The sequence below is a fragment of the Callithrix jacchus genome, chromosome 10 (assembly GCF_049354715.1).
Source record: "Callithrix jacchus isolate 240 chromosome 10, calJac240_pri, whole genome shotgun sequence".
Taxonomy (NCBI): Eukaryota; Metazoa; Chordata; class Mammalia; order Primates; family Cebidae; genus Callithrix; species Callithrix jacchus.
Window position 1 is genome coordinate 18,535,372 of NC_133511.1, and position 14,026 is coordinate 18,549,397.

The window sequence follows — 14,026 nt, forward strand, 5'->3', positions numbered from 1 at the left end:
AGGTCAAAAAAAAAGGTGACAAAAGACCCAGAAACCAAGACTTCGAATAATGACTGAAGACACAGTGAAAGTGTGTTTTGGAGAACAGAAGCCTCTTGGGATGTGCTGCCTGTCTTGGGAGGATGCTTATTGGAAGAGGAACTAGACAGTCCAGACAGAAGGCACAGCCAGGACCTCTGGGGAGGAGTTACAGGAAGACATATTTTGACTCATCATGAGGAATAAGTTTCTAATCATGAAACCATCCTCCATTGAAACATAATCTAAAGGAGCAAATGTCTCACCTTCAATGTTTATCCAATGCTGGGTGATCATCTCATAAGGACGTAGTGACAAGAATCTTGCATTTGCTGGGGGTGGGGATGTGGTTAAGGATAGTCTTCCAAAGTCCCTTTCAATTCCTCTATGATTCTATATGCTGTATTCCTTCCTGATCAATGTCCCTAGCCAGGGTGGCCAAGGCTGAGGGATTGGACGGACAGGAATGTTGAGGACAGGGTAAATGGAAAAATGAGGAGTTCCCAGTAAGCTTGGGACACAGAAAACCTTGGGGCAGCTTCCTCCCGGAGGTTTCAGAACTGGAAGTGCTGGAGAAGTGTGATACCTTGTCCTGAGAGTCTTCCTCCTTGAAAGCAGCTTCTAAAGGCAGTGAATGGAGCAGAGCTAGGAGGCAATCACCCCAATAGCACCAACAGAGGCTGAAAACTCCTCAGGCTGTTTAACCCCAAGAATGATGCATCTGTTGGGGATGCCGTGGGGGCTGTAAGCAAGGCGTGAAACGGGGAACGAGGGAAGGTGAATATGGAGGAGAGGGTGAAGGAGGGCACTGGAAAGAGTAGGATCCCAGCAAAGGATGATTTGGCTGGATGGGAGCATGATAACAAGGGTGGGGGTGGGGCCAAGAAACAGCCACCAAGTGCGGATGCCTCTGTGCCTGCAGTCATTGCTTTCACATCAATGTGGACCAAGAGAGGAAACGCCCACTTCTGGAAGAAAAAGCACAAAGAAGAAACTTGGAGGGGAAATTGACCAACATCTACACAAGGGTTTCTTAAAGGAAGAGGCCCTCAGACAGGACAGAGTTGAGGGAAAGGACAGGGGTTATGAGAGCCTGCAAGAGTGGCAGCCTGGTAGAGTAGAGGAAACATTAAACATGGAGTCAAAAGACCTGAGTTCAAGTCTCGGCTGTGCCACTGGTTAGCTGTGGGATCCTTGGTAAGTTGGCCTCACAGACCTCCTACATAAAAATTGGGGGTTAGACTAGATGATCTCTGAAGTCCTCTCTAGCCTAATAATTTATGAGCTGGCCAGGTGTAGTGGCTCACACCCATAATCTAAGCACTTTGAAGGCCAATGAGGGTGGATCATCTGAGGTTGGGAGTTCAAGACCAGCCTGACCAACATGGTGAAAGCTGTCTTTAAAATATATATATATATATATATATATATATATATATATATATACACACACACATACATACATATATAGAAAAAATAATTTATGAGCCAACCAAGTTAATTTATAGATAGAACATCATTATTCTTGAGTCAGAAAATGACTCTGTAACGATGTGCTTTTCTTGTTGATTTCACTTTTTTTTTCTTTTAGAGACAGGGTCTTCCTGTGTTGCCCAGGCTGGTATCCAACTTCTGTCCTCAAGCGATCTTCCTGCCTCAGCCTTCCAAAGTTGATTTCATTTTGTCTTCCAGTATTGTTTTACTGTTGTTCCCTTTGAAAACTTCTAACTTATCTTTTCTGAACTTGAGCTGAGAAGGGAAGGGGTTTTGCCCCTGCTAGGCAAAAGGATGGTGGCAAGTAGTTTGACCAAGTGCTTTGATTTGCCAGGACTTAGGGGTTTCCCAAGTCAAGGGGCTTTCAGTCCTGGGCAGACTGGAATGGTTGATCACCCTAGTGGTGAGGAAGATGAAGGTTTGGAGGTGGCTTGGAGGAGAGGTTGCTGGGAGAGCGCTTCTCCTGTTCTCTGTGGGTCAGGGGTTTCCCTTAACAGCCTGATGACTTTGTATGGTGGTTTCATTACAAGTTGTGAGCCCCTTATTGGGGGTATAGGGAGGAGAAGTGAGGGCAGCCTGTAAACTAGTCACGGCCCCAGTTGACACAGTTGTTGCCGGGAAAGAAGCTGAAATGCTTGACTAGCACTGATGCTGTGGGGGATTTTCCCTATCTTCAAAAACACAGAAAAGACCCAGTGGAAAAAAAAAAGTGATGAGTTGTGAGGCAGGTTGCAGGCCCTAGCCGCCCCAGGAGACGATGCGCAGCTCATTTGCTTAAATTTGCAGCTGACGGCTGCCACCTCTCTAGAGGCACCTGGTGGGGAGGCTGTCGACATCAGACAGTGACCAGTCTGGTGATTCACGGCCGGCGCAGCCATGAACTACCCACTGATGCTGGAAATGGATCTCGAGAAACTGGAGAGCCTGGTGAGTAGACACAGGTAGCTTCCTGCCACCCGGGCCCTGCCTGGAATTCTAATATCTTGGGAGAGCTTGGGAATCCCCTCCCACTGTGGATCTGTGGACTGTAGACAGGTCGATCAGCTCCTGCCCTTTAAGAGTTTATTTTCCATTCTTTGGAAGAAGCAGATAAGGAGAGCTACTGCCCTTGGTAGACATCCTTTAGAGGAACCGGGAAGACACGGATTCAGACCCCACATCCTCCCTGAGTTGCTATGTGACTGGGAACAGGATACTTCACCTCTCCATTCTTTCTCTCCTCTTCTCTTAGGGTCAGAATATGGGACTAGACAGGAAAGAACTTTGGGGGTTTTCTTACCGAAAGGAGGCTGGCATTGCTAATCAGTCAATCAACGCATAGCTGTTCATCTCTCCCCATGTGATTACACCATCAGGGAACTACACTTTGGGTGGAAAAGTTGAGGATCTGGGCCCTCAAATAGCTTCCACTTTGGCCAGAGAAAAAAACACTCACTGGAAGCTATTAGACAACAAGTATATGCTAAAAGGAGGAAGTGTGAGACCAGATGGTAGCAAGGAAGAGGATCCCAGCAGGCTGGAGTCAGGGAGCGCTTGAGAAAACCGTTAATCCAAAAAATGTCTTAGAACTTGTAGAATCTCTAGAGATAAGATATTCTTGGAAAGGTTTCTTGGGTGGGCTAAGAAAATGGTCCCCAGCACCACACGGCCGCCACTCAAGTCTCTCCACTGAAGCAGAGTGAGGTAGTTGACTTGGTTGTCACTGGACTTCCAAAAGTCACGCGTGTGTGTGGAGCAGCTCAACCAGAGCAACACAGGGCTCCTTGTGAGCCATCAGCAGAGGCTGGTTGTAAGGTTTCTTAGAAACTTCTTCATGGTCTTTTCTCCCCCTGGGGAAAGGACTTATCTCAGAGCTGCATTCTGGGTTAGATCATGAAGGAACCAAACCCTGGCTCCTACCAACTCTCCTGGCCCAAACTTACCCTGAGATGTTGTCTGACTCCCTCCTGCTCCCCCAGCTGGAGTGGAACACCAACCGTGTTCCCAGACTTGCTTGGAGAAGCCTGCCTCTCACTTGCCCACATCCCAAGGCTGGGAAGTGTAAGACACGGGGAGAAGTAAGCAGAAGGGCTGACTACCCAAAGCCTGGCCTCTCGGATCCAAACCGCAGGTGGAATCAGAGCCGGACCATTCATCTAATCAGAACCTGATGCATAATTTGCGGGACCCAATGCAAAATGAAAACGTGGGGCCCCTTGTTGAAAAATTGTTAAAAAGATCAAGAAGGCAACAGCAGAGCACTAAACCAAGTGGGGGGTCCTGCTAGGTGCAGGCCCTGTGTGACTGATTGCACAAACTGCACACCCATGAGGCTGCCCTGAGCCTAATCGCAGAATCTGGGCAATACTGCAAATCAGACTAAAACCCATGGCCCCAAAGGAGCAATGTGCTCCCACCCTGGCCCCCAGACACAGTAGCTGGCCTTACCTGATTAGGTTACTGGGTGTCTTCCTCTCCTGCAGCTTCAAACTGACCACGAACCCTGACCCAGTTGGATATCTTAGTAACCAACTGGAGACCTGGCTGGTCTTGGCTTCTGAGAAACCTAAGAGTTTCCCCTAACTGCATGCCTCACCTCACTGAGTGACCTACTAGAGACAGGTGGTGGCAGGGGGCAGGGGCAGGGGCAGCAGGTTATGTCCGAAGAAAACCTACATCTGGGGGAAAGAGACCTAGTGACATGTTTCATGTCACACCTCAAATGAGTGATCCTCAGGCAGGCATTCAAATGTCTGGATCCCTCACTCAGGTCTAGCCAGGAGCCCAGGAGTTCTAGAACCATCTGAACTGAGCTCCGGAGCTCTTCAACTAGCCACCACTGCCTCGTCCTCACTTCACGGACCTCCTACATACTCTGTCTCAGGGTCATTGCCCTCTCAGAACACAGACCCTCTTCTCCACCCCACCCACTCACTGATGGGCCGTGAGCAGCCTTGGCAGACTGTCCCTCAGTGTCACAGCACAAAAACCTTAGGGATAGCAGTACAGGCAAGAGAATATTGAATGTAGTAGCTTCTCAATAACTATTTATTGATCTGTGATTCGGTAACAGCCTTAGCTCACCATTTCCCTCTGGAGTCAGTGCAGATTCTTCACTATTTCTTCTGCTTCCTATTCTCCTCCTTGTCCTTGCCCATACCTAACATTGGTTCACATTCCTTGAACACTGGGTTTTCCATTTTAATGTTGGGTTAAGAACTGGGGGTTTTTGATTATACAAACTTGCCAGAAAAAAAAAAAAAAAGAAACTGGGAGTGCCTGGCCATAAGCCAGGTTCGTCATTCCGTATTCTATTTGTCCTCTAGAACTCGAAGACCAACTCTAGCTGCTTACAATGTCCACTTCTTCAAGGCAGGGGCCGGGGGTGCTGGAGAAAAGGGGCTGCTAATTCTCATGAATGAATGGTCCAAATAGGAGAAAATCTAGATGGCTAAGAACTGGGAACAAGAAGATTCCAGGTTCTGGGCATTCCAGGGACCCATCCTGCTGGAAAGGCAGATCCAGGCAGACCTAGATCAGATCCTGTCTATGGGAACCTTGATCTGAGAGCCTCCCCCCAACAGAACCAGGGCCTGAGCTGGGGCACCCACAGAGCCTGGTCATAAAGTACACCTCCAGTCCCACCCTGCATACCAGCCAGGAGGGGACACTGCTCTAGCACAGGGTGAGGCTGGCCCAAGCCCCAGAGCTGGCTTTATGCCCCCTCTCCATAGATGATCACCACACACCATGACTTCAGTGTGACCGAGCGTCACAGGCTACACAGCCCGTCCACGTGGACCATCTCATTCACCATGGAGGTGTGAAGAAGAGGAACCAAAACCAGCTCAGGCTGTTTCTGGGCTTCATCCGGGAGGAAGGGAGGTTCTCCACCCCGCCAACCAGGTCAAAAGTCCCAGAGGAACCCCAGTGGAGGAGGCCCCAACTGGGGGTGTTGTTGGAGGGGTCAGAGATGAGGGAGAGCCCCAAGGCCACGCTGAGGATGAGTCAGGGTCGAAGTGAATCTGGTTCAGGCATACAGGCTGCCGAGTCTCTGTCAGGAGTTCTTGCCTTCCCTAGGGATGCAGGTGGCAGCTGATCCCAGTCCTTTGGCTGAACAGCATAGGCAATGGCCACGTATGTGGACCTGAGAATCAGGACACAAGAATGAGAATTCTTCCAGGAGTGCTGGGGCAAAATACTTCCTACCCAGGAGATGGTTTCAAGAGGCTGCCACACACACCTGGGAGGCCTGTCTACCTATGTCTTGGACTGTGTGACTCTGTACCTAAAGGACAAACAGGCGCTGGGGTGCCAGGTGGGGACCCTTTAACCCTGAAGACTTGCTGCAGAGGTTTGGAGTAGCTTAACCTCTCCCGTTAAAACCACACCCAGAGCAGTACCTGCTTTTAACGGCCAAAACTCGTGGGTAGAGATGGAAGAGGAATCTGGCAGGCTTGTTGAAGGCAGTGGGTGGGGAAAGGGAGGTGTGACAAATGGCAAGCCAGTCTTAGATGGTCTTTAGAGGCTGCGGGCCTTCTGAAGAAAGAGGGGGTAAGGGGTACAAACCTACACCTTCACACAGCCCAGTCTCCTTCCTCCAGACCCCATACCCCTTAGGCTACTGAAAGCTGGAATGAGAGATGCCCTGGCCGGCCCTACTCACAGCTCCTGATTCTCAGCTGGGAATATCCACACAGGCCCATAAAAGGAGATGGAGCTTGTGTGCTCCCCCTGGTCAGAGCAATGACTGGCATCTGTGTGCAGACAACTCACTCGGCCAGCATGACTCAGGCCTAGGAGTCCTGGGGTTCAGCCTGAGAGAGCCATGCATGCAGGCAGCCCTGCCCCTCCTCAGGGCTGAGAAGCAAGGTCAGGCTGGGGCATTCATTGGTGGCAGGATGGACTAGAAAAGCAAAGGCTCCGGCTACTGAGCTGGATGGAGATCACGCTGAGAACCAGCTCAGCCCCAGGCAGGACAGGACAGACAGAAAATCTGGGAGTGGGAGCGAGGGGCATTTGAAGGCAGAGTCCATCCTCCTTCTTCCCAGGGCAGGAATCTCCTCCCACACACTTGGGCTCAAACGTTCCTCTCCTTCCCAAGGATCCCATCTCGTTGCGGGACGGTTCTGCCTGTAGCAAGTTCTCCCTTTTTTGACTGAATCACCACCCCCCAGCTTCTGCCCAGTCCTTACTGCCCCGGAAGCTCACAGCATGAGTCCATCGCTGCCCTCATGCCCACAGGTCCTCTCCCAATCCTTGACATCAGCCCTCATGGACTCAAGTCTTCCCTGTTCTAGACACGACACCCCTAGTACCTAAAAACTTCCTCCACAGGCAGGGTTTTCCAAGCCCCTCACCGAAGTGGTCATCCTTGTCCAGACCAACCAAACTGGGCTGGTGTCAGCTGCCCACTTACAGGCTTCTGTTCATCTAGATGAAGGTAACATTGGCCCTTCTGGTGGCCACATCACCCCCATTACTCATCTTAAGCTTATAGGCAACAAACTCCCAAGTCTTTCTCACGAACTGCCGTTACCTGGTCTTCCCTAACTTATCCCTGGATGGGTAATGTCCGAAACCTGAGTCCTGGTTTGTATATTTTTCCCCATGCAATTTCATCTGGTTAGGTTGGGCTTGAAAAGAACTCTGTGTTGCCCGAGTGTGCCCCCAAAGTTGGGTTGAGAGTGCTGAAAAGGAGGGGACCCAGGATAGAACCCTGAGGCATGCTAGACACCCCTGCCCAATGCACCCGCTGACATAGAATTCCCATTAGCAAATGTGAGCTGAGCTTCACGATGGCCAGCCCTGGGCAGTGGGGCAGCCTCATTTGGAGAAGTCAGGTGGGGCTCGGAGAACTTAATTATCCAGAGAGGAGCCTGCGCCCTACAGTGGAGGAAGGAGAAGAGTAACATTATGGGTCCCACTGCAGGCCAAGCGCTTTGCATCTCTTTACACCCCCTCCTGCCCCTATGCCCCTCAATACTAGGACACTCTTACAGCCCCTGTTCCTCCCCAGTGCTCACAGCAATTTTCTAACTAGATTCTAGCTCCCCACTCAGCCTCATTTGGTCATTGTGTTTCTTCCCTTCTTGGGGGCATGAGGCCCTTGGGCTATGACCCGGCTGTTGTCTGCTGTGTGACTCTCGATGCCACATGCTGGTGTGGCCCATCTTGGCACCTGTGTCTATGCAAGGTGTGTGTTGCTGTCAGAGTGTGTGCATGAGGGCCTCGGGTTTCTACGGTTTTTCATGTCAAAGAATGGGAACACTGCTCATGCAAATGGCCCGCCCTGTGCTCCCTGTGGGCGTGGGTCTCGGAGGGCTTCCTTCAGCACCACATGCCCCACGGTATTCAGGATTCCTGATTCCTCAACTTCCCAAGAGGCCAGAGCCAACCTTGCTTTACTGCCTCTCTCCATAGTTTTGGGGAGACTGGGGGAGCTAGAAATCTTGTGCGTGGGAAGTGGCTTTAACATGTGCCACTCCCGAACCCCCAAAAATGTCTGTTTGACACCTCCTGCTGAGATGTGCTGTTGGTTCCCAGCACCCCTCAAACCAGCTTCCTCCCATCTTCTCCTCTCTGAACACCGCCAAACAAATGCCTCTTGGCAAGTAGGAAGAGACAGGCTCCTCCCACCCCCTCTAAACCTGGTTTTCACTGCATTGACTTTATTTTTTTATTTTGATTTTTTTGAGACAGAATCTCTTTCTGTCACCCAGGCTGGAGTGCAGTGGCACGATTTCAGGTCACTGCAACCTCCACCTCCCAGGTTCAAGCGATTCTCCTGCCTCAGCCTCCCAAGTAGCTGGGGTTACAGGCATGCGTCACCACACCCAGCTAATTTTTGTATTTTTAGTAGAGATGGGATTTCACCATGTTGGTCAGTCTGGTCTCAAACTCCTGACCTCATGATCGGCCCACCTTAGCCTCCCAAAGTGCTGGGATTACAGGTGTGAGCCACTGCGCCCGGCCTGCATTGACTTTAGATGAGCAATAACCCAGTCAGTTTGGAGGGTTTGGAGGGCAAGAACTTGCGTGGAGGGCGAGCCCAGAAACCCAGGGCTTTCTGGGTCAGATAGGCTGGCTGGACCTAAGCCTTCCCCCAGGCACAGCCAAGGTAGGTGGAGTCCAGCCTGCTGTCCACCCCAGGCCCTGCTTCTCTCCTCCCTCTGTCTGAAAGGCTTGGCTCTGCATGAAAACTGCTGAATTCCACTATTAGTCAAGCAGGTGTGCTCAACGACAATATTGGAAGTAGCTCCCAATAGGGAGAGAGACCACAAGATAGGATCTAGAATCCAGGCCGTCAAGATTACTGGGAGAAGGCAGAATGCAGAAAGTTACAGAGTGAGTCCCTGAGAAGGCACCTACCTAAGTCTCGGTTAGAAAGGCTCCTGGCCCTCTCTGGGAAACTGCTTTCAGAGTAGGTCAACACACATCTGTCCTACGTAAAACACGTGGCCTTGGGAGGGCGACGCAGAAGGTCTAGAAAGTGGTCATTCCCAACCCTGAGTACTGTAATAAATGCACATGCATCATAAGGAGAAGAGAGAATTTCAAGTGGGGAGCCGGGAAGGATGTAGGAAGATGGGATTGAATTCAGCTTTGGAGGAAGGGTAGAGATTAGATAGGCAAACTTGGGCAGAAAGCCTGGTTAGGCAGAAGGAAAAGGCCAAGCAGAGGTTTGGAGACAGGAGTGTGTTGGGGTGTTAGGGACAGGCTTGGGGGTGGCCTAGAGCAATAATATATTAATAGAAGACAAAGTTTGAAAGGTCAGAGGAATATACATTTGGGAGGAGCATAAAGGCTCTGTTGGGAGGTTAGACCTCGTCCCACAGGTCCATGGTTTTCAAATGAAAAGTAGAACCATTTTTTTCAACAAAAGCTTACTTGTGAAACACCACACAAGTCAAAAGTGGAGAGCTCTAGTTTAAAGGCAACGAGGGGAGCCACGAGCCCCAACACCACTCCCCACCCCAAGGAACCCTGCGACACACACACTGTCATGGGTACTCTAAGGAAAATCCACAGAGCTGGACCCTGTTGGCACACACCTGCAGTTCCAGCTACCCAGGAGGCTGAGGCAGGAGGCTCACTTGAGCCCAAGAGGTTGAGGCTGTAGTGTGCTGTGACCACACCTATTAACAGCCACTGCTCTCCAGCCTGGGCAACATAGCAAGACACTATTGATCCAGAAACAAAAGCAAAGGTGTGTGTTTGGGGGAGAAATACAGACCTTTGCTTTTGTTTGTGATATTCTGCAATTAGTTCTAAAATTTACTTTATTTTTTTAATTGTTTTGTAGAGATGGGGTCTTGCTATGTTGCCCAGGTTGGTCTTGAACTCCTGGCTTCAAGCACTCCCCTCACCTAAGCCTCCCAAAGTGCTAGAATTACAGACATGACCACTGTGCCCAGCAGTTCTGAAATTCAGCAATGTGTGAATGGCACTAAGTTTGACTTACTCCAATCTTTTTTTTGAGACTGGGTCTTGCTCTGTTGCCCAGGCTAGAGCATAGTGGCACGATCATAGTTCACTACAGCCCCAAATTCCTTGGCTCCTGAAAGGGGGGCAGTGTTAAGCCACCCAGAGCCTGGGGGAGAGAGTACCCCATCCCATCCTCTGCCTCCCTGGGGCTCATCATTTATAGAACTGCCTTTTTGAACCCATATAGGTTGATTGTAACTGGTTTTGAATTGCCTGGGGAGGGGCTTGGGTAAGGAGGGTGGGAAGAACAGAACTGGGAAGTGAGGAGGAACAGGTGCAGGGGACAACTGTGAGTGAAAGGTGTGAAAACAGGCACATGTCTTCCTTTGTGGTTAGCTGGGTAAACAACCTGGGTGCTGGGGTGATGGGGGGGGCGTGATGGGGAGAGGAGGAGGAGGAGAATGGGGAGGAGGGAACTTCCGGAGACATCATGGGCACACCCCTGTACTTGGAGCAGGCTCTCTCCTTCTCTCCTGCCGGTCTCTCCGTGTCTCCCTCACTTTTCTCCTGCCTCTCTCTGCCTCTGGGTTTTCAGCTTCTGAGTGCTCCTAGCTGCAGGGAGGTTGCCAGTAATGGGAAGCAGGGAGCCTGCATCTGCTGCCTCTAGAAGGAAGCCCAGGTAGAGTTGCTCAGTGGGAAGTACTGGCTTTGGAAGTAGCTAAACATCAGTCCACACAAACCTGATCTTTAGCAAGATACATCTGTGAAACACGAATAATATTACATACCTTGGGTGGGCTGTGCATACTGAACCAGATGGGAGGCTATTACTACCATTTCAGTGATAAGGGAGACAGTCAGGAACAGGGAGACCCATGAAGAGGGAGCCCACCCCCGCCGGCCCCAGACCCCAGCACGATGCTAAGTTGCTAAGAACTGGAACAGATGGCTCCTTGTACCAACCAGGTCCATTCCCCAAATTGAAGTCCTGCGACTCCAGCCCCAAAGGCCACAGGCTTCCGTACATGAGAACCCAAAACACAAGCTGACTTACGGGGTAAGCCCTTCAGCACTTACAAAGCGCGGCCACTCCATACTCCCCCCTTCATCTGCACTACGACTCTAAAGAATGCTTCCCTCTGATAGGCAAAAAAAATTGAAGCTGGAAAAGACAAAGTGATTTGTTCAGAATTGAAATTTGAAACTTGAGGCTGGGCGGGTGGCTCACGCCTGTAATCCCAGCACTTTGGGAGGCTGAGGTGGGCGGATCTCAGGAGTTTGAGACCAGCCTGACCAACACGGAGAAACCCCGTCCCTATGAAAAATAAAAAATTAGCTGGGCATGGTGGTGCATGCATGTAATCCCAGCTACTTGTGAGGCTGAGGCAGAAGAATTGCTTGAACCCGGGAGGTGGAGGTTGTAGTGAGCTGAGATCATGCCATTGCACTCTAGCCTGGGCAACTAGAGTGAAACTTGGTCTCCAAAAAAAAAAAGAAAGAAATTTGAAACTTGACATTTGGTCAGCGGGCCCTATGTAGGAAAACCTCCAAGAGAGCTAGGGTTCCTCTCAGAGAGGAAAGACAGGTCCTCAGCTCCTCACCCTCCTGTCTCCTTGCCCTTGCAGTTATGGGAATTGGACAAATTCGACAACTATAACGACACCTCCCCGGTGGAAAATCACCTCTGCCCCATCGCGGAGGGGCCCCTCATGACCTCCTTCAAGGCCATGTTCGTGCCCGTGGCCTACAGCCTCATCTTCCTCCTGGGCGTGATTGGCAACGTCCTGGTTCTGGTGATCCTGGAGCGGCACCGGCAGACGCGCAGCTCCACGGAGACCTTCCTATTCCACCTGGCTGTGGCCGACCTCCTGCTGGTCTTCATCTTGCCCTTTGCTGTGGCTGAGGGCTCTGTGGGCTGGGTCCTGGGAACCTTCCTCTGCAAAACTGTGATTGCACTGCACAAGATCAACTTCTACTGCAGCACCCTGCTGCTGGCCTGCATCGCCGTGGACCGCTACCTGGCCATTGTCCACGCTGTCCATGCCTACCGCCACCGCCGCCTCCTCTCCATCCACATCACCTGCGCCACCATCTGGCTGACGGCCTTCCTCCTTGCCTTCCCAGAGATTCTCTTCGCCAAAGTCAGCCAGCCCTATCACAACAACTCCCTGCCACACTGCACCTTCTCCCAAGAGAGCCAAGCCGAAACGCATGCCTGGTTCACCTCCCGCTTCCTCTACCACGTGGCGGGATTCCTGCTGCCAATGCTGGTGATGGGCTGGTGCTATGTGGGGGTGGTACACAGGTTGCGCCAGGCCCAGCGGCGCCCTCAGCGGCAAAAGGCAGTCAGGGTGGCCATCCTGGTGACGAGCATCTTCTTCCTCTGCTGGTCACCCTACCATATTGTCATCTTCCTGGACACCCTGGTGAGGCTAAAGGCTGTGGAAAATAGCTGCGAGCTGAATGGCTCTCTCCCTGTGGCCATCACCATGTGCGAGTTCCTGGGCCTGGCCCACTGCTGCCTCAACCCCATGCTCTACACTTTTGCTGGCGTGAAGTTCCGAAGTGACCTGTCGCGGCTCCTGACCAAGCTGGGCTGTACCGGCCCTGCCTCCCTGTGCCAGCTCTTCCCTAGCTGGCGCAAAAGCAGTCTCTCTGAGTCAGAGAATGCCACCTCCCTCACCACTTTCTAGGTCCCAGTGTCCCCCTTTATTGCTGCTTTTCCTTGGGGCATGCAGTGATGCTGGATGCTCCTTCCAGAAGGAGCTGGGATCCTAAGGTCTCACCATGGCTCACCTAGGAGAGTCCTCAGCTGGGGTAACTAAAGGAACCAACCCCCATTTCTAGGACATCTCTGTCAGCTCTTCTGCCAGCCCTGGGGCTAAGCTGGAGCCCAGGGAGCAGAAAGCAGCCCCAAGGCACAGTGAAGGCTGTCTCTACACATCTGTGCCCCCTTGGGCTGAGAGAACCTCACACGCCTTCTCCCATCCTAATCATTCAAAGCTCAAGAAACAACTTCTACTTCCGCCCTTGCCAAGGAACAGTGCTGGTCCCTCCCAGAATACACTCCATTGGCTTAGGGGCTGCTGACCTCCACTGCTTCCCCTCTCTCCTCCTACCCACCTGCCAAACAAAGCCAGGAGAAGCTGAGCACCAGGGAATGTGTGGAGGTTAAAACTGAGGATAGGCCAGCTGGCAGCAGAGTGTGGCCTTCAGACATTTCAGTCCCTAAAAACACACATAACGCAAGACATTCTGCAAGGCCCCCAAGCCTGAAGCCATCTTGACCAAGCAGGAAGCTCAGACTGGTTGCGTTCACGTAGCTGCTCCCGGTTCTGACAGAAACAGCACTGGGTCCACCCCGTGTCACTGGGTCCTGGGTGGTCTGCAGGCAGGGCTGACTCTAGGTGCCCTTGGAGGCCAGCAGTGACCTGAGGAAGCTCAAAGGCCGAGCAGCAAGAAATAAGCCCAACAGAGGGAAGGAAAGAGCCTTCTTCCCCAACCCCAAGGAGGGACATGGATCAATCAAATCCGGCGGTCCCCTCCGCCAGGGGACATGGAGTGGGGTGGAGAGCTCCTGTGGTGGCCGGGTCCAGGGATGAGGGGTTGTGGGCACTAATGGTGAAGGAGGCAGCCTTGTCCCCTCCCCACTCCCTTTTCACAAGCTACAGGCCCAAGGAAACTCAGAGTCTGAATGGAGAAAGGCTGCCTGGAAAGGGCCTGTGGGAGTTATCTCAACCAGCCCCTCCGTGGCATCACCTTAGGCAGGGAAGTCCCCAGGACCCAGGAAGCCGGGCCCTGCCCCTCGAGGATGTCACTCAGATGGAACCGCAGGAAGCTGCTCTGTGCTTGTTTGCTCACCTGGGGTGTGGGAGGCCCGACTAACCGGCAGTTCTGGGTGCTCCCTCCTGCCTCCCCAGCCTCAGATAGGGTGGAGTCAGGGACCTCTGCCCTTGTCCCACTCAAGCCCAGAAGCCAAGCTCCTTGGGAGGCCCCACTGGGGAAATCACAGCTGGCCCAGGGGAGAGTGTCTTTACCGCAAACGAGAATGCTCCTTTTTTTCTCTGAGTATCACTTAGCAAGCTGGGCAATCAATGGAGGAGTCTGA

The 14,026-nt window shown here is 52.0% G+C and overlaps 1 protein-coding gene across 1 annotated transcript; it reads left to right on the forward strand.

Annotated features, from left to right (window-relative positions):
• The first annotated feature begins 2,336 nt into the window (after positions 1–2,336).
• CXCR5 (C-X-C motif chemokine receptor 5) lies at positions 2,337–13,961 on the forward strand. The gene is made up of 2 exons (XM_054241333.2): positions 2,337–2,439; positions 11,544–13,961. The coding sequence occupies exons 1-2, from the start codon at positions 2,389–2,391 to the stop codon at positions 12,609–12,611; spliced, it is 1,119 nt and encodes a 372-aa protein (XP_054097308.1). The 5' UTR covers positions 2,337–2,388; the 3' UTR covers positions 12,612–13,961.
• The last annotated feature ends 65 nt before the right edge of the window (positions 13,962–14,026 follow it).